The 24,947-nt window shown below is 43.6% G+C and overlaps 1 protein-coding gene across 2 annotated transcripts in view; it reads left to right on the top strand.

The window, feature by feature from the left end:
• Positions 1-24,947, top strand: part of AP2B1 (adaptor related protein complex 2 subunit beta 1) — an 80,490-nt gene that overhangs the window by 7,008 nt on the left and 48,535 nt on the right. For both annotated transcript variants that reach the window (XM_080367651.1, XM_080367650.1), the window contains exons 4-9: positions 2,008-2,143; positions 3,864-4,109; positions 16,634-16,824; positions 18,983-19,204; positions 20,095-20,215; positions 22,413-22,508. In XM_080367651.1, coding sequence (XP_080223777.1) covers positions 2,008-2,143; positions 3,864-4,109; positions 16,634-16,824; positions 18,983-19,204; positions 20,095-20,215; positions 22,413-22,508 — 1,012 coding nt within the window. The remainder of the gene's footprint in view (positions 1-2,007; positions 2,144-3,863; positions 4,110-16,633; positions 16,825-18,982; positions 19,205-20,094; positions 20,216-22,412; positions 22,509-24,947) is intronic.

Genomic DNA, 24,947 nt, shown 5'->3' with positions numbered 1-24,947 from the left:
GGTGGTGAGGTTGACTCTGTCCTTGCCTGTGCTGTGTTTGAGTCACAGGTTTCTCAGGCTCCTTCCTGTTACTGAAAGCAAAAGAAACAACTGTTTCGGTGCTGGTTTAGCTAGGTGCCAGTAGCCTTTTTTTATTTAAAAACCCATCCAGAATTCAACCATTTTGTATGTCACTCTAGATGATGATTTCTCACTACTTGCTAGCCTGGGTATTAGTGTTAGAAAGGTAATACCAAATGTTTTTCTTAGCCTTGCTTGTCATAGCATAAATTTAAGCTACATTTTAAAATATGTGATTTTTAAATTGAACCTTTGCCTCATAGTGACTAAAAGACACAGGTGTTTACCTTCTGGAACACTGTCCCACATACTTTTTCTGTCTTTGAGGCAACCAGAAAAACTTGCTCGAGTGAATGCTTTCTTCCTTCCAGCTTCTCCTGTTACTGGAGTCTACCATAAAGTTGCAATACTCCTGGGTTCATGGCAGTGTGGTCTGTTGCTCCAGAAATTAATATGAGCTTGCAAATTTAACATCATGGCTACATGGTAGAACAAAGGAACAGATAAACTGGAAGGAATTAAAAATAATCTTGGCCAACAGCACTTGCCCTTCACCTTTAGATCGCTACAGCATACCTGAGAGCCGCAGATATCTTTGTCTAACTTCCTGTGTTCTTCTGCAGTGCTGTTTACAGATTGCTGCTTGATGTTTGAGTGAAACTCAGCTTGTTGGCATTTAAGCTCCTAATAGCTCTAGAGTTTACTAATCAGAAATTTGGCAGTTTCTTTGTAAGTGCCCTACATTACCAAACCATTTTTAAGCAACTTTTTTTTTTCTTCTTTTTTTTTTTTTTTTTCTTCTGGGTTCATTTCCAGGCCTGGCATGGTAGAATTTACTTGCTTGGTGAAATCCTCAGTTAAAACACCTTTAGGAAATTGCATGAGTTTTTACCAGAAGAGATTAAATGGTTATTATAAAAGCCATTGCCAACTGTTTCAGGAGTGAAACTGACCTCTCATTAGACAGCAGGGTACTTAGCCAGGAAAACTGGAGTTCCACTTTTTCTTCACCTTGTTACTATCCGCTTTGCATACCATGCAATCTCACTGCTTTTTTTTCTCCTGGGTGGGAGTGTTGATCTGCAAGAGGGTAGAAAGGCTCTTCAAAGGAATCCAGACAGGCTGGATTGATGGCCAAGGCCAACTGCATGAGATTCATATGGCTCAGTGCCAGGTCTTACACTTCGGTCACAACAGCCTCGTGCAGTGCTACAGGCTTGGGAAAGAGTGCCTGGAAAGCCGCCCGGTGGGAAAGGGCCTGGGGCTGTCGGTTGGCAGCCGCTGGAGATGAGCCCCCAGTGTGCCCAGGTGGCCGAGGAGGCTGAGAGCATCCTGGCTTGTGCCAGAAACGGTGTGGCCAGCGGGAGCAGGGCGGTGACCGTTCCCCTGTACGCTGGTGAGCCCCCACCTCGAATCCTGGGGTCGGTTTTGGGTCCCTCACTGCAAGAAAGACATTGGGGGGCTGGAACGTGTCCAGAGCCGGGCAGGGGGCTGGGGCACCAGTCTGATGAGTGGTGGCTGGGGGCACTGGGGGTGCTCAGCATGGAGAGGGGGAGGCTCAGGGGGGACCTGATCACTCTCTACAACTACCTGCAAGGGGGCTGTAGCGAGGTGGGTGCTGGTCTCTTCTCCCAAGTAACAAGTGACAGGACAAGAGGAAATGATCTGAAGTTGTACCAGGAGAGGCTTAGATTAGATATTAGGAAAAACTTCTTAACCAAAAGGGTTGTCAAGCTTTGGAACAGGCTGCCTGGGGACATGGTTGAGTCACCATCCCAGGAGCTATTTAAAAGACGTGTAGATGTGGTGCTTAGGGACATGGTTTAATGGTGGACTTGGCAGTGCTTGGTTAACAGTTGGACTGGATGATCTTAAAGGTCTTTCCCAACCTAAACGATTCTATGACTTTGTGATTCTATGATTCTATTCTTACTGTTGTCTATCCAGCTCACTCTTTCCTGATGTTGTGAACTGCATGCAGACCGACAACCTAGAGCTGAAGAAGCTGGTTTACTTGTACCTGATGAACTACGCCAAAAGTCAACCAGATATGGCCATCATGGCTGTCAACAGCTTTGTGAAGGTAACGTGCTTCCATGGCTCATCAGAAAAATAGTCCAGCACAGTGGCTGTCACCACGTCTCATTTATCCGTTAGCCTTTGTGAGCTGTTTCTTTGGTTTTGTACTTAAGTGTCTGAGCTGGGGGTGCTTGTAGAGGAGCATGCTGTGTCCAATAGGTCTGGGTCCTTGCTGTCGCTTGCCGCTGCTAGTTACTGCAGCGGAGGTGACATAACCACTTCTGTAGGTGGATTGAGAGAGCTTGCTACAGGGAAAGCTGCTTCTATTGTTTTGCTAATCGTTATTAAAGACCAGCTGCCGCTATTGGATAATAGATTTTATATTGTTCATCTTCCAGCCTTTGTAGTATTTCTGATATATGGGTATCTACTTCTTGTTTGAATGTTTCGGCTGTGCTCTGTGTGGAAAACCTTTATCTTTGGTGAAATGGACAGTTCACTGGAAAAATAACAGCCTGATTGCTGTCTTGCCTTTAATTCTATTGTAGGTTGCCTCTTCTTAGCTAGGAAATGTTATTTCAGTCCCATGTTATACAAGTTAAATCCCAGTGCTTAGAAAGAGTTTGAGACTCCTCCTAGAGTATTATAAAATCTGAGACACTGGGGAATCTGATCATGTTTTAAGTTTCTGTTGTAGTGCCTGAGGCTGAAAGAGGTGAGAAGACCTAGGCTGAGAGCAGGTCTGCTCTTCTGGCCAGAGAACCTGGCCCTGCCTTCCTCCCTGGAAAGAATATTGTTGTCTGTCATATCTGTAAGGTGTAATTCTGTTAGAATGGACTAACAAACTTGATGTTTTCCAGCTTCATACTTTTCCCTGCAAGGAAATGTCTGATGTCCCTTTTGGCAGGCTGAGGCACAAACATTAGTAAAGAGAAAGTGTTGACACTAGTCTGCGCTAGCTCAGCACTTTGTGCACAGTTCGCAGTTCAAGTTGTTGAATGCCCTAGTAAGATGTGTCACTTCTCTTGTATGCTTTAAAAGTCATGCATTCAGGTGTTTTTTCAGCTATAGGAAATGTAAACAGTGAAAGGTAAATGTACCTTACACTTTTGCAGGTCATTCTGCAGCCATCCTTTTATAGTTTGGTTTTTGGAGAAGCGTTGCTCGGACATGTAGATGGATTGAATGTGTGTGAAATTATATAGTCTTGGCAGTATGAAGTTATATTCCCTCCTGCTTTTTCTTTTTCCTTATCAGAAAAGCACCTCTAGACTAGCCTTTGCTTAGTGTTGCAAGCTTAAGGGATACTCGTGTCTAGAACTGATGGCCTTTGAGAATTAGACCTTGATGACTGTTGCGTTGTGTTTGGTTGTTGAGTTTTCCCATTGCATTCTCTTGCTCCTTTAAACCAGCAAGGCTGGAAACCAGTATATTACTTTGTCTGAAAGTTGCCTGTGGCTAGCTTTTCGGTGGTGCGAGCTGCCTCTCTAGCTTGGCTGTAGCTGCTAGATTATGTTGAAAGAAGCCTTGCCTGGGAGACACAAGAGATGCCGAGATCACAATTTATGAGCTATTATAGCCTGAAAATATTTCAAGATAGTGTAGAACGTTTCTGTGAATAAGTTCCCCCTTTTGCCCCTGATCTGAAAAAAATGCCTTTTTTTAGCGTGTAATCAGAAATAATGCTTTTTGTTTTAAATAAGAACAGCCTGATTCTGGCTGCAGGGAAGGTATCGGTGGCTAGTGGTGCAGACTTGTTTACTGTGTATTTTGTCCCGTTGCAGGACTGTGAGGACCCAAACCCTCTCATCCGTGCTCTGGCTGTCCGTACAATGGGATGCATCAGGGTGGACAAGATCACAGAGTATTTGTGTGAGCCTCTTCGCAAGTGTCTGAAGGATGAAGACCCTTACGTACGAAAGACTGCAGCTGTCTGTGTGGCGAAGCTGCATGACATCAATGCCCAGATGGTGGAGGACCAAGGATTTCTGGATTCTCTACGTGACCTGATTGCAGACTCCAATCCCATGGTAATGTCTGTGTCCCTCAAGTGCATTGTTTGAGTTTGTAATGGGCAGATAATCAGAAATGTGAAGGCTTTTTAATTGCAACTGATGCACTGTGATGAACATTGCCTCAGAAAACAGGAGGTACCTTCTATTCTTGGGTCTGTTTGGGTTTTTGCCTGTTTTGCCTGTCTTGAGTGCTGTGGCAAAAGTTCAACTTCATGATCAGGTGAGTCAGAAGAGCAAGAAAGACTTGATGCTGCTACCTTAGTGACAGCTTGTACTTGTTGCTTTCCTGCAGGCTTTGGCCCTTCTTGGAGTAGGGGTTGGATGAATTCAATCACTAACACAGATGAACCCCCTGGCCTGTAATAAATGGAGAAAATCAATGCTTATGTTTTTAACAGTTGAGTCATTGGAGCAGAGGTGGAGATCAAGACCTTCACAGGGCTAAATGGCCTACTTAATGAGTATTTTGTCACGGTTGGTGAAGAGTCTGTTTCCATGCCAGGCATCTTCCACTATTATTTTGAAACTAAAAGATGGTGGCCAATGGATTGAGGTGCCCCACTGCGTAATCTTTTCATTCATTATTTTTTTCCTGTGATCTACTGGAATCCAGTGAGCATATTGAGCACACTGATATTGTTGTAACTCCTAGCTGGGAAGAAAAGTTCTGCAGCTCTGTTTAACTGGTGAGTTTAAGGATGTGCTTGCTGCTTTTGTAGAGCACAGACCTGATTTGACTTGACTGTGCTTAAAGACGCAGCTTTACCGTATTAGGACAGGTGTAACAGCTCTTTGTATGGTGCATGAATCAAACTACATAAATTCAGTTACTATCTTTAGACAGATTTGGATAAATCAAGTGCAGGCAGTAAGATACTGTCCTCCTTAGTAGGGGAGTGATAGGTGCTGATTGCTTTTCTTACAGCTTTGTAGAAACAGTAAAATTAAAAGTGCCTGACTTTCACAGGCACAAGTCTGAGCAGTGGTGCCTGTTGCCTTTGGTACCTGACTCTTTTACAAGCTGTTCTTTTGTATGCCTCCCTGATTTTTATTTTTTTTTATGCCAGGTTTCTGCATGAATATTGATGACTACTTGAAGATGTGCTCTCTCTGTCTAGGCAGTCTTGAGGCGTATAAGGGAACACCTGTTTTTTTAATTTAATGTGGAGAATGTGCCTTGCAGCCTCTGGAAATACTCGACTGGGTAGCTTTAGTTCCACTGAAATGCTGGCCCCTGGCATTTGCTAGCTCACAGGCAGCGATGGAGTGTGCTGTGGACAGGGATATAACCTACTCTTCTCCTAGTCTTGGTTCCAGCTCTTAATTTTCTTCTGTTGATTACAGCCACATGGATATGAGGTGAGGAACTCAGGCTGAAAAGATGTGGTACTTTAGGAGAAATTAATAAGGTTTTACTTGCCCTTTCTGCTTGTTGATCTCCATGGAACTAACTGGTTTGGTAAACGAACCATTGGCTGTTAGGAGAGCATCGATATCTATTTCAAAAGTACATTAACTTGAACGGAGAGAAGAGGAAAGATACCAAAGGGCAGCGTATGCTCTATTTGGCAAATAAACCACCAAAAGTAGCATAGGGATTCCTAATAAAACATCAGTACAACAAATGAGCTTCTTGGTGGTAGTGAGGATGGGCTGGGACAGCGAAGTCTTTGCAGCTGCTGCAATTGATTGCAGCTCTACAGCTACTGAAGCTGTGCAGGATCACAGTACCTGCCTCATGTGGTACTTCACCTGCTCTTCCTGAAGCTGAGGATTCACAGCAGGAGAAGGGAATTTGGAGGACCGGTAGTGATGGTGAGGAGAGGCCTGTGGCGTTTTCAGGTTTGCAGGCTTTGAGAGGATCGTATGGCTGGTGTTCAGTGTACTGGTTTCCCAGGTTTTACTGTAGACAGGGCATTATATTCCTGCTTTTTAAGGGTGCGTGGGCAGAGATTTTATCAGGTTTGGGGCTCATAGCTGCTGACTTAATACAATATTTAATCTGGTTACAATTTTTAGTAGATACAGACATTTCTTTTAGTTAAGCTTAATGCTTTGGTCCCCTTTGAAATTCATGCCTGTGTGCACATTGATTCAGTCAAAAAATCATCTTCCTAGTCAAACCATGCAGCTCATTGCTGCTTTCCCCATGTGAAACTCCAGTGGGGGTTCCTGATGGCCAGGAGTTGTGTTTGCCAAATAAGTTATATTTGTGTGCAAGCTGGTATTTATTAAAGTATTTCTCTGTCATCAGGTGGAAGACAGCCCTGCCTGGAAGCTCTCTTTTAAGTAAAATGTATGTATCTGTATTGGCCATCAAAAGAAAGACTGCTGAAAAGAACAGTGCAGATAGATTTATTCTTATGGCCTGTTCCTCAGTAAACGGTGCATCTCAGTCATTGCAACCTGTTATCTAAACTCATTCATATTTATATTATAAATGTTTCCCCTATTTTGATGACTTGTGGAAACAGGCAACATTAGACACTTAATGAAGCAGAATTTTGTAGACGGGAAATCCACACTTGTTCCCTCTTCTGAGAAATGAGGATTTTGAGCAGGAGCTAAAAAATTCCTGTTGAAAAATAGTCTTCAAGAAGGGTTTTATTACAGTTTTGTCATTAGCTGCCTCTAGCACATGAGCAAGGACTAAGCATGCTAGCTGAGTGCTGGATAGAGTAACAACTCCATCTGTGGCTTGCTAATTGCTTTGCAATTGTGCAGAGATCAGGGTGCATGTTTCTATCGGCTCAAATCACCCTCATCGTAATGATGTCTAAGTTGGAGGTGACCTTTTTCAGAAACGTTTGGGGTGGTTTTTTATATTTTTGGACTAATAGTTTGTTATCGTGGAATCAGGCAGAGTATAGGGGATGTTCACAGCATTGCTTTGAAGTCCTGTTTTGAGGTGCTGCAGGTGCACAGCCAGGGTGCTTTTCCCCTTTGTCTGGGCTTTTTGTTGTCAGGATCTGGCCTTGGTTCAAATACAGTGATCTTTTGACCAAGTGTAGGGTTGCACCCTTGCAGATGAGCTGGCTGTAGATGTGATTGAAGGACTGACACTCGAGTCTGGTAGTTCACTAGCTGCTGCTGAAAAATCTTTGTGGTAGCCTTGCAGTTTCTCCTGGATGAATTAATACAATCCTCTAACTGCATATATGGATACCCATGGCAAGGTACCAGGTGGGTTGGTGGCTTACTACATTTCAGCTGAATTGTCTGAGATGTCTTACCTCTTGCAGGCAACGGGCCAATAAATGCATATAAGGGCATGGTTCAGTTATTGTGTGGTTACACTGTAGAAGTTTGATTGTGGATGGAGCCTTTAATCTCTTTTTACAGATGGGCCTAAAGAGCTTGTGGCTGCCCTTTGTCACTTGGGATCCAGCTGAAGGGTTTCCCTCCATAAAGGGAACGCTTATTTCTTCCCAGAGTTGCTTAAAGCAAACCCTTCTCCTTTTTTGCTGGGTATTTCCTTGCATGAAGCTCAGCAGAACCAGGTATGGGTGAATATAAAACTAGGGACTGGCTGCTTTGAGCTGTCACTGTGCTGCTGGACTTAGTCCTTGGGGCTGCTCTTGCTGGTAACTTCAGTATAGTGCAACTCAGAAAGCATGTCCTTCCATAATCCTCACGTTCTAACAAAACACAATTTCAGTGTGATATCCCAGCGTTTTTGTGTCCTCCTGCTCATGCGCAGAAAGGCAGATTGCTGCAGAATGCTGTTCACACCCAGCAACAGCAGTAGGTAATAGTGGGGTGAGAAGGGTACGTCTGTTACATACCTACTGATGGCCAGAGGCTCTCTGAAGCCTTGGACAAAATTTTTTGGGTTTTCCTGATAATGTCTTGTTCTGACACTTGTGAATCAGACCTAATGACTGTTCATTGCTGGAGCATTGCGAGTGAAGAGCAGGACCAGGAGATGGCAGCAGTTTCAAGCAGAACCAAAGCTGATGCTCGTTAGACACCTTCTTTTGTAACTAGCTCCCTCCTGGCTTTTAATCACTGCACTTGGTTTTCCTCAGGAGTGTAAATATCAGCAGAAAAACATAAGAGGAAATCCATCTTGAGCCTTACTGGTCTTTTAATAATGATTGGAACAAGCTTTCTCTCCAAATATTTTCAATCCTCAACCTTCTAGGGTAACTTTTAACCCATGGAGTAGTTTTCTTGTCAACCTATCTGTTATCCACATGGCTTAAGTCAGATGGATGTCGCCTTCTCCCAGTTCTTTTCTAGGGGCTGTTGGCTTTTTATTTCCTTCTTGTAGCATTTCTTCCTCGTATTCTGCTTCATCACCATGATATGCTGGATCAAAGCTTTCACAGGTGTGGCTGTTCTACTCTTGTGGTTTTGTGGGCTGTATAGACATAACATGTACATGTTCTCCAATAATATGTTTTACACCATCTACACATCAGTTTACTGAGAGAAACACTGTTGTAAATGAACACAGAATAAACTGAGATCACATAAGCTGGTAAGTAAGTACACCAAGTGTGTGGAACATAATTAAACTCTGTTGTGCCTGGGGTTTTTTTGCCTTTAGCATTAACCTGCACTAAAGAAGGGAATCTATTGAGATCTGACAGAGGTGGTGAGGTCCATCTTGATCTAATCGGAATTCCCTCTAACCAGCATGAGTTTCTATCAAAGACTAGACTGAAAAACTATTGATATAAATCACAGTGCTTTCTTGTCTCTCTCCTGCTGTGACTGCAAGCCGTCTCTGCCAGCCAGAATTTCTGAGCGTATGTTTGGGCTTCTTGGGTGACCTTATGGAGGAAGAAGGTCCTCTTTTTGTTCTTTTTCCGACTAGCTGGCAAGCAGTATGTCTTTCTGAGATCATGTCCTGAAGAATAAGCTTGTTTAGAAACAGAAGCAGCTTTTGCTTCCTGGGCTGTCTTCCCCTGCGTACTTTGCAGGAGTTTTATCCCTCTCTGTGTAATAAAACTGAAAAATGAACCCCTTGCTGAGAAACTTAGCGGTCCTCTGAGTCCTAAAAGGACTTTGTGGGAGGCACTTTGAGACAGGGGACTTCTCTTATACAACACCACCTTCATGGGCACAGGAAAGCACTTGTTCCTCATGGGGGAATTTGGACTTCTCACAGCTGTGTTTTGCCCGCTGCAGCTGGCATTTTATCTAGTGCAAGGAGTGAACCGCCACTGCTGGATGGGTTGATGATTCCTGCTCATGAAGGTTGTGAGGACTTGAAAATTCACATCCTAGTATGGAGCTGAGTCTTGCAGTTAAGATTTTATGATCAACATCATCTAGAGATGAGCTGTGAGCAACACAAAATGTTCCAAACAGGGTGTTTCGCCTCTTTTTAAAAATTTTTTCAGCCCCTTCCTTGGCCACCTTGGCTAGGAGCTGTGAGCTGTGCCTCTGCAGCATGTTGTCAGCCTGGGCTGCCTCCAAGACAGCCTGACTGCCCCACTGCCCAAAACCTCCCTCTTCTTTCCAACCTCAGTGCTGCAGAATGCTGTATCTTGAAGCCCCCCTGACCATGTCTCTCTGTCCTGTGCATGGTTTGAGTTTTTTAATCTGTTTATGCTGCAGGTGGAGATAATATTTCCTTCTGGGAGACACATGATGGTATTTGTAGGCGTCAGGAGGTGGAATTTGGGTACGTTACAGTGAATGGGACCATTGCTTAGGGGCTGTTGAAGAGTAGTGGCTTTGCTTTGGGGCTCTTTAATGGATGTTCCTGCTGTTACATGGGGCTGCCTAGGAGGAAGAGCAGCGCTTTTTGCAAAGTAAACAGACAGCTTAACAGTAGCAAGCTGGAAATTGAATAGGTAGAGGTTGCAGAGGAGCCTGTATAAAACTGGCTGTGTTAATGTATGTGGTGGGATGCTTGAAAGAGGCAACATGGGAGATTGCTAGGGGAGTTCGGAAGCCAGTTTGGGTGTCAGACTGCAAAGATTGAAACTGGGGGAGATGGGAGAGCTGCTGTCTGTAATTGATGGCACAGCTTCTGGTTAGCCATTCCAACCCTGCTTGCTCTGCCTCTGGAAACACGGTTTTGGCCTTGGGCTGAGCCTCCTGCAGCCGCTTCTCCAGAGGAAGGTTGGAGTCTGACTTACTGAGTAGTTAGTTTTTTCTCCAGGTTGTCATCCTAAACAGGTCTGAGGGACTTTCATGCCTGTATGTGGGACCTGAGTTTTGTTGGTTGGTTGATTTTCAGAGTCTTGTGGATGAAGGATGCTGGTCTTGACCATTTTCTGCAGAAGCCGTGCTTTTCTCTGCCTTTTGAATACTTGCCCTCTGGCAGAGAGATGCAATGAGTTTGTATGATAATGCTTGAATTTCCATGAGTCTGCAGAGTTTGTCCTCCAAGACCTCTTGTTTATAGAGCTTAATTGACAAATTCATCCCTCAGAGACCTCTCTCCTTCCAATTACTGCTACCAGCATGTGTCTAATTTCCAAAGCATTAGTCTTGGCGAATGGATTGTTCCAGGATCTCTAATGTCAATCAGGGTGTTGGGGAATTTTGTTGACATGTGTCTAGATAATACATTTTCAGTCGGAACAGACACTTCTAGCTATTGACAAGCACCACTTGTCAAAAAACCACTGTGGATATGATCTTTTGTAACTCTGCACCCTCCTTTTTAGGGCTATGTAATATTTTTGTTGATGCTTTGCTGGGTGCCTTCTAAAAAGCTGCTTGGATCAGACATGGCCCTGTTTGCCACTGGATGGTGCCAGTGAGAACCTCTGCAAGGAAAATTGCCAAGGACCTTACAAAAAAAAATAAAACAACCCCGCAAAAGAATCCTTCCTGGTGGGTGATAGGTGCCTGATCGGGGCTGGGGTCAGACCACGGTGCTTTTTGGAAGCATAGGGGTTGCAGACCCTTGGTGGCTTCCTATAGAGCTTAGTTTCCCGGGGGCGGGGGGGGGGGCAGGCTTGGCTGTACCAAGGAGAAACCCTTTGTGTTGGAGTCATCCCTGAACAGCTTCTTGCCCACCTACTGCAAGAGGTTCAACAGTTGGAGGAAGTATCATTGCCTGTCTTACAACGGACACATTCTGATTTTGCAAGAGAATGAGAGCGGGAGTGGTGTTTTAGTCTGCCACAAAGTGGCGTTTTTATGCAGTGCATAGTAGGAGCAGGGCAGTGCAAAAATTGGTTAGGGTAAGCATGCCATAAGAAGCATAACACTTTGACTTCCCTTTTGTTGCCACCTCCAGAAAAATTCATCCCATTTGCAAAAAGCAAGCAGGCAGTCTTTCCCACCCAGGTGGTTTTTGGGTCATGGTCAGGAAGTGATCACGTACACTGTGGCTCCAGACTTATAGGCACTAAAGCACAACCTCCTGGAATGGAATTAGTGGAAGATGAATGACTTACCCAGAGCCCTGGAAATCTGTCACAATTAAGGCTGAGCAGGGGAGCTGTTACTTTCAAAGGCTATATATAGACTGGGCATGTGTTAAGTCTCCCAGAGCTGTAATTTAAAGCCATATACATTGTATGCATTAACGGAGTGAGAGGTTCCTATAAGCTCTCTGACTTGCCTGATTGGACAGTTTTAATTGTTCGTAGACCATTGGTAGGGAAGCAAAGTAAAGGGGGCTTGTAGATGAGAGATGTAATTATAATATGAACAGAAGTAGGGGTTGTGTACTCTGGAGAGAGAGAGCTTGGCTGTGTTAGTACTTGTTAAGGACCTTTCAGGCACACAGCATCGTGTGGCCATGAAAATGAGTGGCCCTGTGAAATACGCATCCATGCGGATGCCCCTAATATCCCATCTGGGAGTCTGTGCTTAATGACACGAACACACCATGCAAGCTCAGAGTGCTCTTGGAAAATGTCAGCACCTCTCCGTTCTCGAAAACATCACGTGGTGCCTGGCTCTCTTGAGGGTGGGAGCTTCCAGCTATGTGGGGAAGGCTGCCTTTCCTCAGCATCTTTTCAGAGCCTGTAATTTTTTCCTCCTTTTCTTCATTTTCTCCTCGTTTTCATGGAATGGTGAGCCAGAGGTTCCTGTTTTAAGCAGCAGAACATTGTATTTCATTAACTCCATTACACACTTGGTTTAATTTCCAATTAGCCTGGGATGCTAGCAAAATAATCTGATTGCTTTGACTGTTTTGTGTTCTAGATCTGTCTAGCTTCCCTCCTGTCATCCCGTCCCCGTCCCCCCCCCCCCCCCCCCCCCCCGTAAAGCTTTTCCGTGTGGGTTGATAGACACTTGAGGTTTTCACCCACTCCCTTTCCTCCTTGTTAAATGTATTTTGTACTGTTTGCCCTGAGATAAAGGGTTGAACTGCCGGAAGGAATAACTGGCAGATCAGTGTTCCTACCTCTGCAGCTCTCCGTGAGATCGGATCTGGTCTCTGGCTGCTCAAGGGTTTGTCTGTAGGTGGGTTTAAAAATGTTGGGTTCTTGTTAAATTTGTAATGTAGTTTTAAACGCAGGGTTTGTTTTAGGTTGTTTTGTGTTTGTTTTTTTTTTTTTTTATAAGAGCCTGTGAGATTTAATTATCCTTATTCCGATGACACTTTTCCAAGAGTCTAAATTTGTTGGAGAAATTCCAGCCAAAAAGCAGGTTGTATTGTCATTCGGATCAACTGCACTCTAACTGGCGGTTGCTGTGACTGCATTTGAATAACGTTGAAATGTACCCAGGGTGAACTGATTTACATCAGCAAGCCAGGGACCTATTATTATTATTAATTCTTCAGTCTGCTCTGCATTTGTACTTTCTAGGTGTTTTTTAGGCTGTTAGCTTAAGGACAGGATTCTTAATTGTGAGTCAAGTGAGGCATTTAGCCATGGAGTTAACTTGTAAGTTTAAGCTTTTAAAAGCTTTTCCTGTTCATTAGTTGTTTGAGCTCACATATCTTTGGCTAGTGGGTTGACCTTGGGATTATTTTTTTGATCATGATTTTTAGAGAATTAAAGACGATACTAGCTATTAGTTTCTGGTCCTTTTAGTTTCCTTCTTCCAATCTATGGAATAAGTTATACAACTCCCGGTTGGTTTCTCACCAAAATGAACCTGCATGTTTTGCAAAGCAGAGAATACTTCATTTGCCAAAGAAACTTACGGCTGGTTTTCCTCAGCCAAGGTATGGCACTGGCTGTGAAACTTGTCCAATTCCATGGAGGACTTTGTCCTATACCTAAAGTTTTAGCTTTACTTTTAATTTGTCCCCCAGCAGGTACATCCTCATTGCTATTTATTTTCAAGGGAAAAAAACCCAACCTGCTGTGTAACGTATTTTATCAGTGTACTTGTCGTTGCTGTTCAGTGTGGTTGGACTTCACTGTCTTGTGTTGCTCAGTTAAGGAAGAAGTATCAACCGAGTTAAAGGCTTAAGGTTCAGCTTTGTTGTCGGTTTTCTTTGGCCAAAACCTCTTTCTAAGTATTTCCAATGACACTTACATGACTGCCGAAGTATATGCTAGATTACCAGGTGATATAATAATTGAAATGGTGTTGACTGGTTCTTAATGGATTTTTTTTTTCTCCATACCTTGAGTGATAACTGTTAGTATCCCAAACTGTGAACAATGCTTCACTCTTTGTTTACGTGTAGCCTGAGCCAACACTTAGTGAGAGCTGTCAGCTAAGTAGGAATCGTGTCCTGGAATGAAACCGTGCAGTGCCGGCTTGTATTGCTCTATGTTCCTGTCTCGTAATGAAGCCAATGGCAGTGCCAATGAAGAGAGGTGAGCGTGCATGCTTGAACCAGTGTTTATGTTGGACTGGTTCCTGAAATCCATTTTCATTTCAACTGTGCTGCGGCTGTGTAGAAAGCCTTGAAGATGCTAATTATTTTTGCTGGCATACCATAACATATCAATATGTTCAGTGTGAATTGCCAGCAAGTTGTTGTTTTGGGTTTTGTTTTTTTTTTAGTAAATGTTGCTTAAAGTTTGAAGATACTGCCTATCCCTTCTCTTATCCCCTTTTACTTCATTCATCATTTTGTCACCAAGTTGACAGCAGCAGCGTTCTGCTAAGGTAGAAGGTGAGGACTAGCTTTAATTGTGGACTATAAGATTGTGGGTCCCAGCTCATCTGGCAGAACTGAGCTGCCACCAAGTGTTTCACAGCCCCTTCCAGTCTTTTTTTCTTTTTTTTTTTTTTGTAACACCCTAGGGGACCACAGCCCATGCTCCTAAGTGCATCTTGCCATCTGACACACTCTCATGGATGCTTTTAAAGGACATCTGACATCTAGTGTGTTGCCACTTAGTGTCCCATCCACAGCTTTGATTTGGTCGCTTATGTTTATGCTGCCATGTTAGTTCCTGAAAAGAGCCCCAAAAGATCTTAAAATCCAGACGTCATTCACAGCCAGGTCTCTGGGTTGATGTACCAGGCAGCCCATGGTAACAGCGTTCCCGTTTATCTTTTGCCTGGGGCAAACTCAGTGACAGACTTCACTTACTCTGCAAGGAAAGAAACTTAAGCCAGCAGCTGTGACTTGTGCTTGCCCCAGGGTTTAGGATATATATGCACATGGCCTAATTACTGCGACAAAGGTGGTACCTGGCAGCGTGAGTGCATTTGCCAGAGCTCAGCCCTGTTCCTTAGTAAAACCGACAGGTACGTTTCTGCGATGCTTTGACTCTGTAACTGTCTTAATTACTTCAAATTGTTTTCTTTAAAGTCCTCATTTCATTTTATAAGTACTTTTTCTGTAATGATTTTGAACTTTTCAGTTGCTTGTATGATTTGTCTTCGCTTGTAAACTTCCAAAATACAATGAAATTAAAACAGTCTTTTACTTCAGTTTTATGCTGTGTCACATTAACCATTCAGGATTTAGGCAGATTAAATAATGGAAAGAATAAGCAGCGTATCTCAATAAGTTACTCATTAAAACAGTACAAGAAGACAGCAGTTCTGATTGCTAATGATTTTGGTGACAGAAGGCTCATTCAACTAATGAAATTCATAAAATCTTGGATCAAAATCCTATCTCTGACCTCTAGGTGTGAAATGCAAAACAATCAACATTACTGTGCTTGTGCAATGACTTTGAAATATACTGGTTTAATGACAAGCAGTGATGGGAACAATGCAGAGAATTTTCTGGTCGTGCTGTTCTTGTTTTCAATGTACTGCATCAAAAGCATCTTTAGTCACGCAAAGAATCAGACGACTTGAGATAAGATGTTTCTTTGCCTTAATCCCATAGAAAACAATGCTATAAACCTTCATTTTTAGCAGGTATGTATTGTGAGTTAGGCTGAACATGATATACGTTATAAAATATCCTGAAAATGCCTTTTCATAGGGTATATCAGGTTTGTGTGCCCAACTCTGGCTTAAATCTTTTTTCTAGTTACTTAAACAAATAAAAGCCTTTTGTCTCGTCTGCATATTTTCTATTTTTGTCTATATGTTCTGCAACTCTTGTATTTAAAAAAAATCTTCAGATGGCATCTGTTAGAATAACTGTGGAATCTTGAATATGGAACTAAGAATTAGAAATTTGCACTCCCACTTCTTGCTCTTGACAAGCTGGACCCTGGACCTCCTCTCTGTGCTTCCTTTCATCCATGCTTAGAAAAGAAAAGAACTTACATAGTCTTAAATGTATCAAGAATATTTTCTGTGATGAATTGTGCTGGAGTGCTTGCTTTAATGGGACTTTGTAAAGCAGACAAATAGATGCTATGGAGATTATTTGAAATTGAAATATGGGTTATTAAAAATTTAGCAGGAGTTGTCCATTTTAAGGAAATTGCGTGTTTGCTTTCAAACTGTGTGACCTGACAGTGTTGCTGCAGCGCTGAAGGCTGTCTGGCACCTGACATCTCCTCTTACTGAGCGAGACTGTTTTCTTGTTTTTTAGATCATGCTAAGCCATGTGCCATGGGGCTGCCAAGGGGAAATTAGGCAAGAGGCGTACATTCCTGAATAAGTAGGACAATTGGAGACCAATATTGAGACCTTGACTATATCTGTTGAGCATCTCCTGGAGGTGGGGGGGAAATGATGCCTACTTGAAGCAAGCCAGGGTAGCAATCTGGAGCCTGCAGGAAGGCGAGATGTTGGTGTTCCACGGGGAGACATCTGATGCCATCTCTAGCTCCCTCCAGAGTAAAGTCTCTTATGAGGTCCTGGTCCCAGGTCCCCGTTCTGTCCAGACGTGACTTTAACTTTTGTTTATCTTCAACAAAAATACTTCCAAGTTGTAATTTCTCTAGCAAAATGCTCGTTGCACCATGCTGGCTTTTCACGTTGCCTCTGTGTGTCGGCAGCCCCCTCCAGCTGTGCTGCTATTCCTTCACTTCCTCCCCAAGAGATTCTTCAAATTTTGGCAAAGAGCAAGGTTAGAGTCAAGCCTTGGGCTTTCCAGGTTGGTTGTGAGGTTGTACCAGGTCCCTGAAGGCTTGGATGAATGAAGTGGAGGCTGCTGCTGAGCAGCTGATAGTGCAAGCCAGGATCTCCGTGTTTGTTTCGCACGTGTTACCCACACTAAACCCAAGTTTATCCCTGCCAAGCCCCTGGTGGCATGCTAGCAAAGAACTCCTCTTCTTGTCTCTTTTTCCCAGGTGGTAGCGAACGCTGTGGCTGCCTTGTCAGAAATCAGTGAATCGCATCCCAACAGCAACCTGCTGGATTTGAACCCTCAGAACATTAACAAGCTGCTGACAGCTTTAAACGAGTGCACCGAGTGGGGCCAGATCTTCATCCTGGACTGTCTGTCCAACTACAATCCCAAGGATGATCGCGAAGCTCAGAGGTACAGTGGTTCCTGCTCTTTCCACGGGCCACTTGGGGTTATTTAGTAGCAGGGTACTTGCAGGCTCCTGGCAGTGTTACACCTCCGGAGAGGGCTTGTGATAACAGTGGTGTCTGAGGTCTGTAACAGCACAAGTAAGACTTAAAAGGTTTAAAAGGGAGACAACTTTTGGTAGTTTGGGTTGACCTGGAAACCTGCCCCTTCCCTTCCAAGAGTCACTTTCTTTGTTTAGTGTTAGCTTTTTTTTTTCCCTGCTTCAATTTAAAAGGCTCCTTCTTACAGGAACTGGCACTACTAAGAAGCGATCAGCCCAAGACCAAACCTGTAACAATGGAGGCACAGTTTAGAGGATTTTCTGCTTTAAAGCAGAGCTTTCAAATCTAGTTTTGCTACTTTGAAAGGCAAGAAGCCCTTATAGGTTTGGGAGCTTCCAAAAGTACTACAGGTCCGAGATTTGAATATATTTTCCAACTAAAAACTAGTCTGTAGTATGATAGAACTGAAAAGAAAGGTAAATTATTTTTCTTTTCGCTACAAATTCGGCTCTGTGCTTTTACCTTTAGCTGCAATGACTAAACCTAAATACAAAGACCTTAGGGTTTAGGTACGTAGAGTGTTAATTGATGCGTTTCAAGCTGTCTCCTCATCTGTGTCCAGAATCACAGAAAGTCAGATTCTGTACCCATGAGAACAAGGAACCAACAAGAAGAAATACTTGGAATAGGGAATTCTCAGACTTGATATATTTCACGTAGATGATGGGTGGGGGTGGGAGATAGACGGGGAGGAAGGGACACAAGCCCACATGCAAAAATCCTGGGCAGACCTTTTCAAATTTGATGGGTTTCTTCATTGACTGTTTTTTAAGGTGCAACAAGTAATCCACTTTTTTTTTTTTTAAAAAAAAAAAAAAAAAAGCAAGCCTGCCAGTAGTCTTGCAGATGTTTTTTTTTGCCGCCTCCCTTCCCCCTGTGTTCTGTTTCTGTGCCAGAAACAGCTATTAATGAGTGCTAGAAGCCTGCAGAGATCTCCAGGGTGTCAAGCCAGTATTATCCTAGCTCTGTCAGAAAGGGACCACTAGTTTGAACAGCTGTGAACATGTCCCAGTTCCTCATCTGTCATTCCTCTGAAGAGTGGTGTATAAAACTGGGTGGGCAGTAACTACTTGGTGTGGAGTTTGGCTCTCAGAGTCTGCCTTATTTCAGATAAAATGACAGCACCTAGTTTTATGTAGTGTTCTCCTTTGCAGCAAGGCTGGTATCGTAACCCCTGTGCATGGAGAAACCGAGGTATGGAGAGGTGAAGCAGCTTTGGCTTCATCATTCATGCCACGTGACCTGGGGCAGAGGCAGCTGGGGACTGCCCCCAGTTCTGACTCCACTGCTCTTCACTTAGCCAGGCTGCTTCCCTTCTAGAGTGGCTGAAAGCAAATTCTTCAGGGGAAGAAGCTTCAGGAGGCACAGATGGGAATAAGATTGTTCTGGGTTAGCAGTATGCAGGAGGGGGTGGGAAGAAACTTGACAGATGCTGTCAGAAAGACCATATGAACCCAAACTTCCTTTCTGCTTGGAATGGGTTGTTTAGGATGCTGTTGATTATAGGATCCATGGAGGCAAGTGGTGAAGCTAAGACCTGGGAGGTATTTAGGTCACCCTTTCCCTTTATCTTCAGAGAACGGAAAGCATTGTTTTTTTGCAGAAACAAATGGTTGAAATGGTATCAAACCCCCCAAGCGAACCAGAAGTGTATATCAACTCTGGATGATTGTATGGGGGTTAAAGTGTTTTTCTGATAGCTGTTGTGTTAAACATCTTGGTAAGGTTGTGTTTGTAAGTGATAGATGAGAATACCACCAGGCAAAGGCAGAAAGCCCTAATAACTGAACTTGTGTTGGGACTGTAATGCTGAGAGCTGGAAGGGTTCCTGAGCTAACTGAGGCAGGAGAGAAAGTTGAAGCTGCGAGAGAAGTCCATTCTTGTTTGCTTCCTGCTGCGTTCAGGAAAGCAGGACTTTGCCTGTTCTTTCTGAACAGAACCAAGTCAAAGTGGTGTCTGAGAAGCTGCTTTCAGCCACGTACTATCTATTAAATTCAGGTAAGATCTGAAATACTTGCCATTCTGAAATAGGTGTGAACGCTTTCTTACTCCTCTGTCTCTAGTATTTGTGAACGGGTGACCCCTCGGCTGTCTCACGCCAACTCGGCAGTGGTGCTGTCAGCAGTGAAGGTCTTGATGAAGTTCCTGGAGCTTCTTCCCAAGGACTCAGATTATTACAATATGCTGCTGAAGAAACTTGCCCCTCCACTGGTGACCCTGCTGTCTGGAGAGCCTGAAGTTCAGTATGTTGCCCTGAGGAACATCAACTTGATTGTGCAGAAAAGGTAAAGCCTCAGGGGGGTGTTATTCCTGGGTTGTCAGAGCACATCTAGTTATCTCAGACCTTCAGATATTTCCATGTGCACAGAACTTCGTTTAATCCAGGCTCTGATCCCTTGAGGGACAGATTAGCCTCATGACCCCAACAGCCTGAATTAACTTTCTTTACAGCATCCTTGTGATACAGTATCATACAGTATTTCTTTACCTGCCTCTCTCTTCACTGCCTTTTTAAGAGCAGTAAGAACTGCCTTCTCTTTAGACTATAAATCAGGTTGCAAATAGGAAGGAGAGTGTAATTATGCAGGTCATAGTGACCTGTAGAAACTCAGTGTGCCTGTGCTAATTCTCTTCAGCATAGAAAAACCTGGCTGGTGACACATTGATGTACAGTGTGTTGGTTTTTTCACCAGTTTATACCCACATGCATGTTTAAGTACTGTTGTTCCTTACTGGAAAGGTGGGATAGGTTGGATAGCACTTGGTGATTGTGTTCAGGGCAGAGTTACAAGCACTGGCATCTTGCAAGTGAAAGCAGAAAATGAGTTTGTAGGTGGGTTTTACATTGAGATAAGGATATTATTCTTTCACTAAAAATACTGTCATCCGCTGACTGACTGCAGTGGTTGGCTCAGCAGCTCAAATAAAGGACATAGAGATGTAGGCATAGTTAGACTTGAATTCTGCATTTTTTACCTAAAAAAAATTTTTTCCATCCTTCTAACTTTCTTCAAATTGTTCTCATATGTTTGTTTGCACGTCCTGGGCACAAAGTGACACCATTCTGTTTCTTAGTGAATGTTTGGGTAGGTTTCTAAACAAAAGATACCTCTGGTTAGGATAGAGCCCACTGTTTTTACCAGTCTTGAGTGAAATAACCTTATGTTCCCTCCAGGCCTGAAATCCTGAAGCAGGAAATCAAGGTGTTCTTTGTGAAGTACAATGACCCCATCTATGTCAAACTGGAGAAACTGGACATTATGATCCGCCTGGCTTCTCAAGCAAACATTGCCCAGGTCAGCTGAGGAACTTGTGATGTGTTCTGTATGTATCCTGGGGATAGAAAACCCTCTCATGGTCCTTGCATGAGGGTGTATGCAACTACTGCTACTGTTGTCCTGGCTTTTAGGCATCACTGTCCCTGGTATAGTGCTCTTTGCAGCTACTTAAGAGGAGGTGTTGGAGTTTCCTCCATAATTTAAATGTTAATAGTGAATAGTGACCATTAGGTAGATCTTGGTTTACAGATTACAATGCCAGGAGGAGAGCTGATGTCTTCTGTCAACTGAGTCACTGCTAGAGGTGAGGTTGGAATGAGAGGCTTGTTTCAGGTGAGAGGTGTGCCTGTAACGGAGGCAATGAGAAAGGCCAAACATTACTGAAGTGTGGATTTCAGGTGTATGAGTTAAACTGTTAAACCATTGCCCAGGCACTCTTCGGAGCACAAATAACCTTTATTTTGTGTCACCTGCTTCCAGAGTGGAAATAGCACAGAGCTAAACTGAATTGAGACTGCTTTATAGTGTAGATTCTCCTTGGATTTGATGTTGTTGTTTTAATCCGAATTCCTTTCTTAAAGGAAGTGTTCTCCCATGTGACCCTGGCCACAAGGCCTAACACTTAATCATTCTGCATTTTGCCTCTGGTTAGTGCTATTGTTGTCCTATCCTAATTGTCACAGAGCAATTTCATTTAATGTGACATTTTTAAGCAGCTCTCTCCAGCTCTCCCTGATGTTCTCTGGAGCAGAGCAAGGCAGTTTGTGCCCCTTTTGTGCTGGGGACATGGAAAACATTTTAAAGATCAGTTTCCATGAGAGTGTATTCAGCATCTTCTAGTTAATCTTGGTAGGCTCCATACGAATTTCAATACATAATGTTTAGATAATGCAGGTTGTTTGGATGAAAGGCAATGGTGTCTGGAGGGCAGAGTCTGGGACTGGGAATCTACAGACTCATGAACGAATCTCTTCCTGGTTCTAAAGAGGCATTCCTAAAAACAACACAGGCTTCGCCACAAACATGCCCTGAAACGAGACCCAAGGAGAGCATGCTTCTGCTCGCATCCTCCCTGTGCAGCCTGTCAGGACTCTTCATCCCTGTGCCTGTCTGTTCTGGACCAAGGCAGCAGACCGGTGGTATCAGAGTCACTCAGGCTCAGGCAGTATTTGAAAATAAGCTTGAAAATAATTTGAAATAAGCTACTAAACCTGGGTGCTTCACGTACTGTGCCACATAGATCATTCAAGGAAATAATAAAACTTCAAAACACAGATGTCCTGTCTACTCCTTGCAGATTTATTTGTCTGCAGTCTGGCCCTTCAAGGCTTCTTTATCTTGTCATTGTTCTGAGCAATTTGCATTGACTAGAGATTTTTCAAATAACTGTCTCACTTTGTGCTGTTCACCTCTCCCTTGTAATCTATTTATGATATTGCAATGAAATTCCTGATAACGTGTTTGACATGAGAAACTGAAACAAATAGGATTTTGAGGGAATATAAATGGCGTAGGGTCTTTCTTTGAAATCCTTTTTTCTAAGCTAAATTATTTGTTTAAGACAAAGTAGCTTTTTATTTGGTGGTCTGCAAGATCCCAGCAGGTCCTGGTTTAAGCTGTTGTTCAGTTTCCATTAGCGAAAAAAAAAGAGTCAAAATTAGTTAATGTTATTCTTGAGAAGGGAAGTATCTTCACACTATTATTTATCTCTGTATAGGGGTTCCAGGATGTCCGCAGATCTCCTCTGCATCCTCCTTTTGGATCCAGAGGTTCATCTCTGCACAGTAAAGGAGAGTGCAGAAATGGTTGTTGCTGAGAGCTTTGCATGCGTTGAATGTAGAACAATAAGTACAATAAACCATACGTGAAATCTACATACTTCACTGCATTATCAATATAAGAAGGAATAGCAGCATTTAACTTTGGCAGGGCTGATATTGCCCTCAGCTTTTGTTCAGGGGAATTTGAAAATAACTAGACTGAGCCATCTTTTGGCTTTGGCCAGCCTAAACCAAGTCTTGCTGCCTAACCCACGCCAGTGGGTTTTCAGAGAGAGACTGACTGCAGAGTTGAGCGGTGTTAGCTTTGGATGTGTGTGGCCAGCTGTGGAAGAATACATCCTGCTTGTGTTCTGGAATTCAAGTAGCATCGCTTGTCAGAGTGGGATGTTCTCTCTGTGTGACCCCAGGGACTCAGGTTGATGCTTTCTCTGCAGGTCCTGGCAGAGCTCAAGGAATACGCTACCGAGGTGGATGTTGACTTCGTGCGCAAGGCTGTCCGAGCAATTGGGCGCTGTGCCATTAAGGTTGAGGCAAGTATCTGAGTTTTGAGTTTTTCTGTGATTCTTTTCAAAAACAGTGATGGGCTTTGCCATCTTGTTCCCGTTTTACATAAAGTTGCTTTGCTCTTGTGATGATTATCAAGTGACCTGGATATATCATGCTCGTGAGCAAAGCCCCAGCATGAACAGTAGGATTCGTGAGCTCCAGTTGAGTACATCACAGGAGGGTAGTGTGCTCCTCTTAAACCTTAGCTTGCAGGCAGAGCAAGGCAGCTAAATCATTCTTAATGAAGTATTTTCCTGCACTGGCTTCAATGGAACAATGACCACTTATCCACGAGGACCTCCTTTATTAGCTGCGGCCTGCCCTTTTGGAGGGGAAAGGAGAAGAGATTGTGCAGAGGAACTCAGTATTATGAAATGTTTTGGGTGTCCCCCCTCCCTGTTTCAGCTGAATAGAACACACTGGCATGGAATTAGAGATTTGGGGCACTAAAGTGCTATTTGCCCAGAGTGACTATCTGCTTATCTAGTGTTAAAGGTCTGTGTAGATTGTAGCTTCATCCTGGAGCATGCTTTCTTTAGCCTAGATGGTTATGCAGATAAGTCCCCAAGAATCTCTGCAGTTATCCAAAACAACAGTCTGAAACATCCTCTCCAGTTGAACATCCAACAAAATAACTCATAAGAGAATGTACTTTTTAGTGATGTCTCTGTTAATTTCCCTGTAAATGAATCTGGTAAGCCTGACAGGAGCTCAGAAAACCTGCGAGGAGAGGGAAGACTTATGCTGTGCTGTTGGTACTTTCCAGTAACCAAGTGCAAAATATCACATAATTTCAGCTGAGCTCATTTAGCTTTTGCTAAAGTGTTCCCATGAGCATTGCCTGACAGCAGATTTAAATAAAAAACTGATCGTTCCTAGCTGACTATAGTGTCAGTGCACAGGTTTCCCTTACTTCAGCTAAACTGCTGTAAGCCTGCGTAAAGAGGACACCAACTTCTGTCCATGCAGCCTTCTCTTCCTTCCAGCTCTTAAAGGCTTATCACTGCCATGGGCTTTCTTTTAAGCAAGGCCCAAGAGTGATTGCTGCCTCTATTTCATGCCTGCAGTTCAAAATCCAAGCATGCTTCTTCCACGCTGTGTGCAGGCAGGAGGTTGTCTGGACAGAGCCACAGCAGTGACAGTAGAAGATCCACCTGAGGATGGAAGAGGGCTACTGAGAAGTCAAAAGAAGCTGTGGCAGTCCTTTTTGTACTGGTGCTTGTGCTGGGGAGTGGGAGTTCGCCTTAGTTGTCAGCAGGGAGTTTCTCGCTAGGATTTGGCCATGTGTCTGTCCTAGTTTCACATGAAAGGTGGTGTGTTCCTGCAGTATCAAGGGGTTTTTAGAAGTTTTTACCTGTTCCTGCCCACATCCCACACATTCTTTCTTCCCGTCTCTGATACCATGATGGTCATATTCAATATGCAAAGGACTAATAATAATGTCCCAGCAAATTTGCAGTGACCCTGTAACTGTGTAATTGCGTCTCAATAGGTAGCATTAACCTTGATTTTTAGCAACGCTCCTTTGAAGACACTGCAGCTAAAGATGAGGTCTGTTTACTCCTCTGACAAGAGTCAGCTTTAAAGAGGACAAATACGGAACAAGTCATTACAGTGTCCTCATCTCTAGGTTAATCCCTGTCCCCAGTGCATCTGTGTTTACTAGAGGCTGTTTGCACTGTGAGTTATGACTAATGGAAGAGCATTCTCTCAGCCATCAGTGTCCAAGCTCCCAAGGCTTAGAAATCTGCTTTTTGACATAGGGCACAGCCAGCAGGAGCTGTTGATGAATGAGTATTCATGAGGAACCTCAGCTCTGCCTTCCAGGATCCTACTTTTTGTCTAATTGTCTCTCCTAGAAGAGTAAGACAGTAAATAAATTTGTCTGCTGTGATGTGTGCCATGGAGCAGGTGTGGCACTAGCTTTGCTGCACAGCCGTGCACAGCAGAAGTAGCGCTTGCTTTGGAAATGTAAATGTCTATTGGAAAGGGATAGCAAGGCTGACGGATTTTGCCCAGGCTTAAGTAGTCATATTGATTTTGGGGATGTCAGAACGACATCATTTCATGTGGATAGACTAGCTGGGCTCAGAGTTAGCTTGAGTATATCCACAGCAGACTGTGCAGTGTAGCTAGACTTGTATCTGGCTTGTGCATCGGTTTGCTCCGTTGACAGCACTAGGTGAAGTAGTCATCTGATGCTTTGATGGTAAGAAAACCAAGGACCACTCATGGGAAAAGGAAATAAAGTGGATGCAGTAAGAACAGTGATTCTTCTGGAGCAAAGGAGAAGCAGAAGGAGCCATATTAGAGTGGCGTTGTCTCTGTTCCAGGAGATTCTGTCAGCAGCCTGGTTCTTAGAAATCGTTGAGGTTTATGGCTGTGAGCATGGTATGTGCTACTTCAGTAATCTTGCAGACTTT

The sequence above is a fragment of the Falco punctatus genome, assembly GCF_963210335.1.
Source record: "Falco punctatus genome assembly, chromosome: 1".
Taxonomy (NCBI): Eukaryota; Metazoa; Chordata; class Aves; order Falconiformes; family Falconidae; genus Falco; species Falco punctatus.
This window is presented reverse-complemented; position numbering and strand designations above follow the sequence as displayed.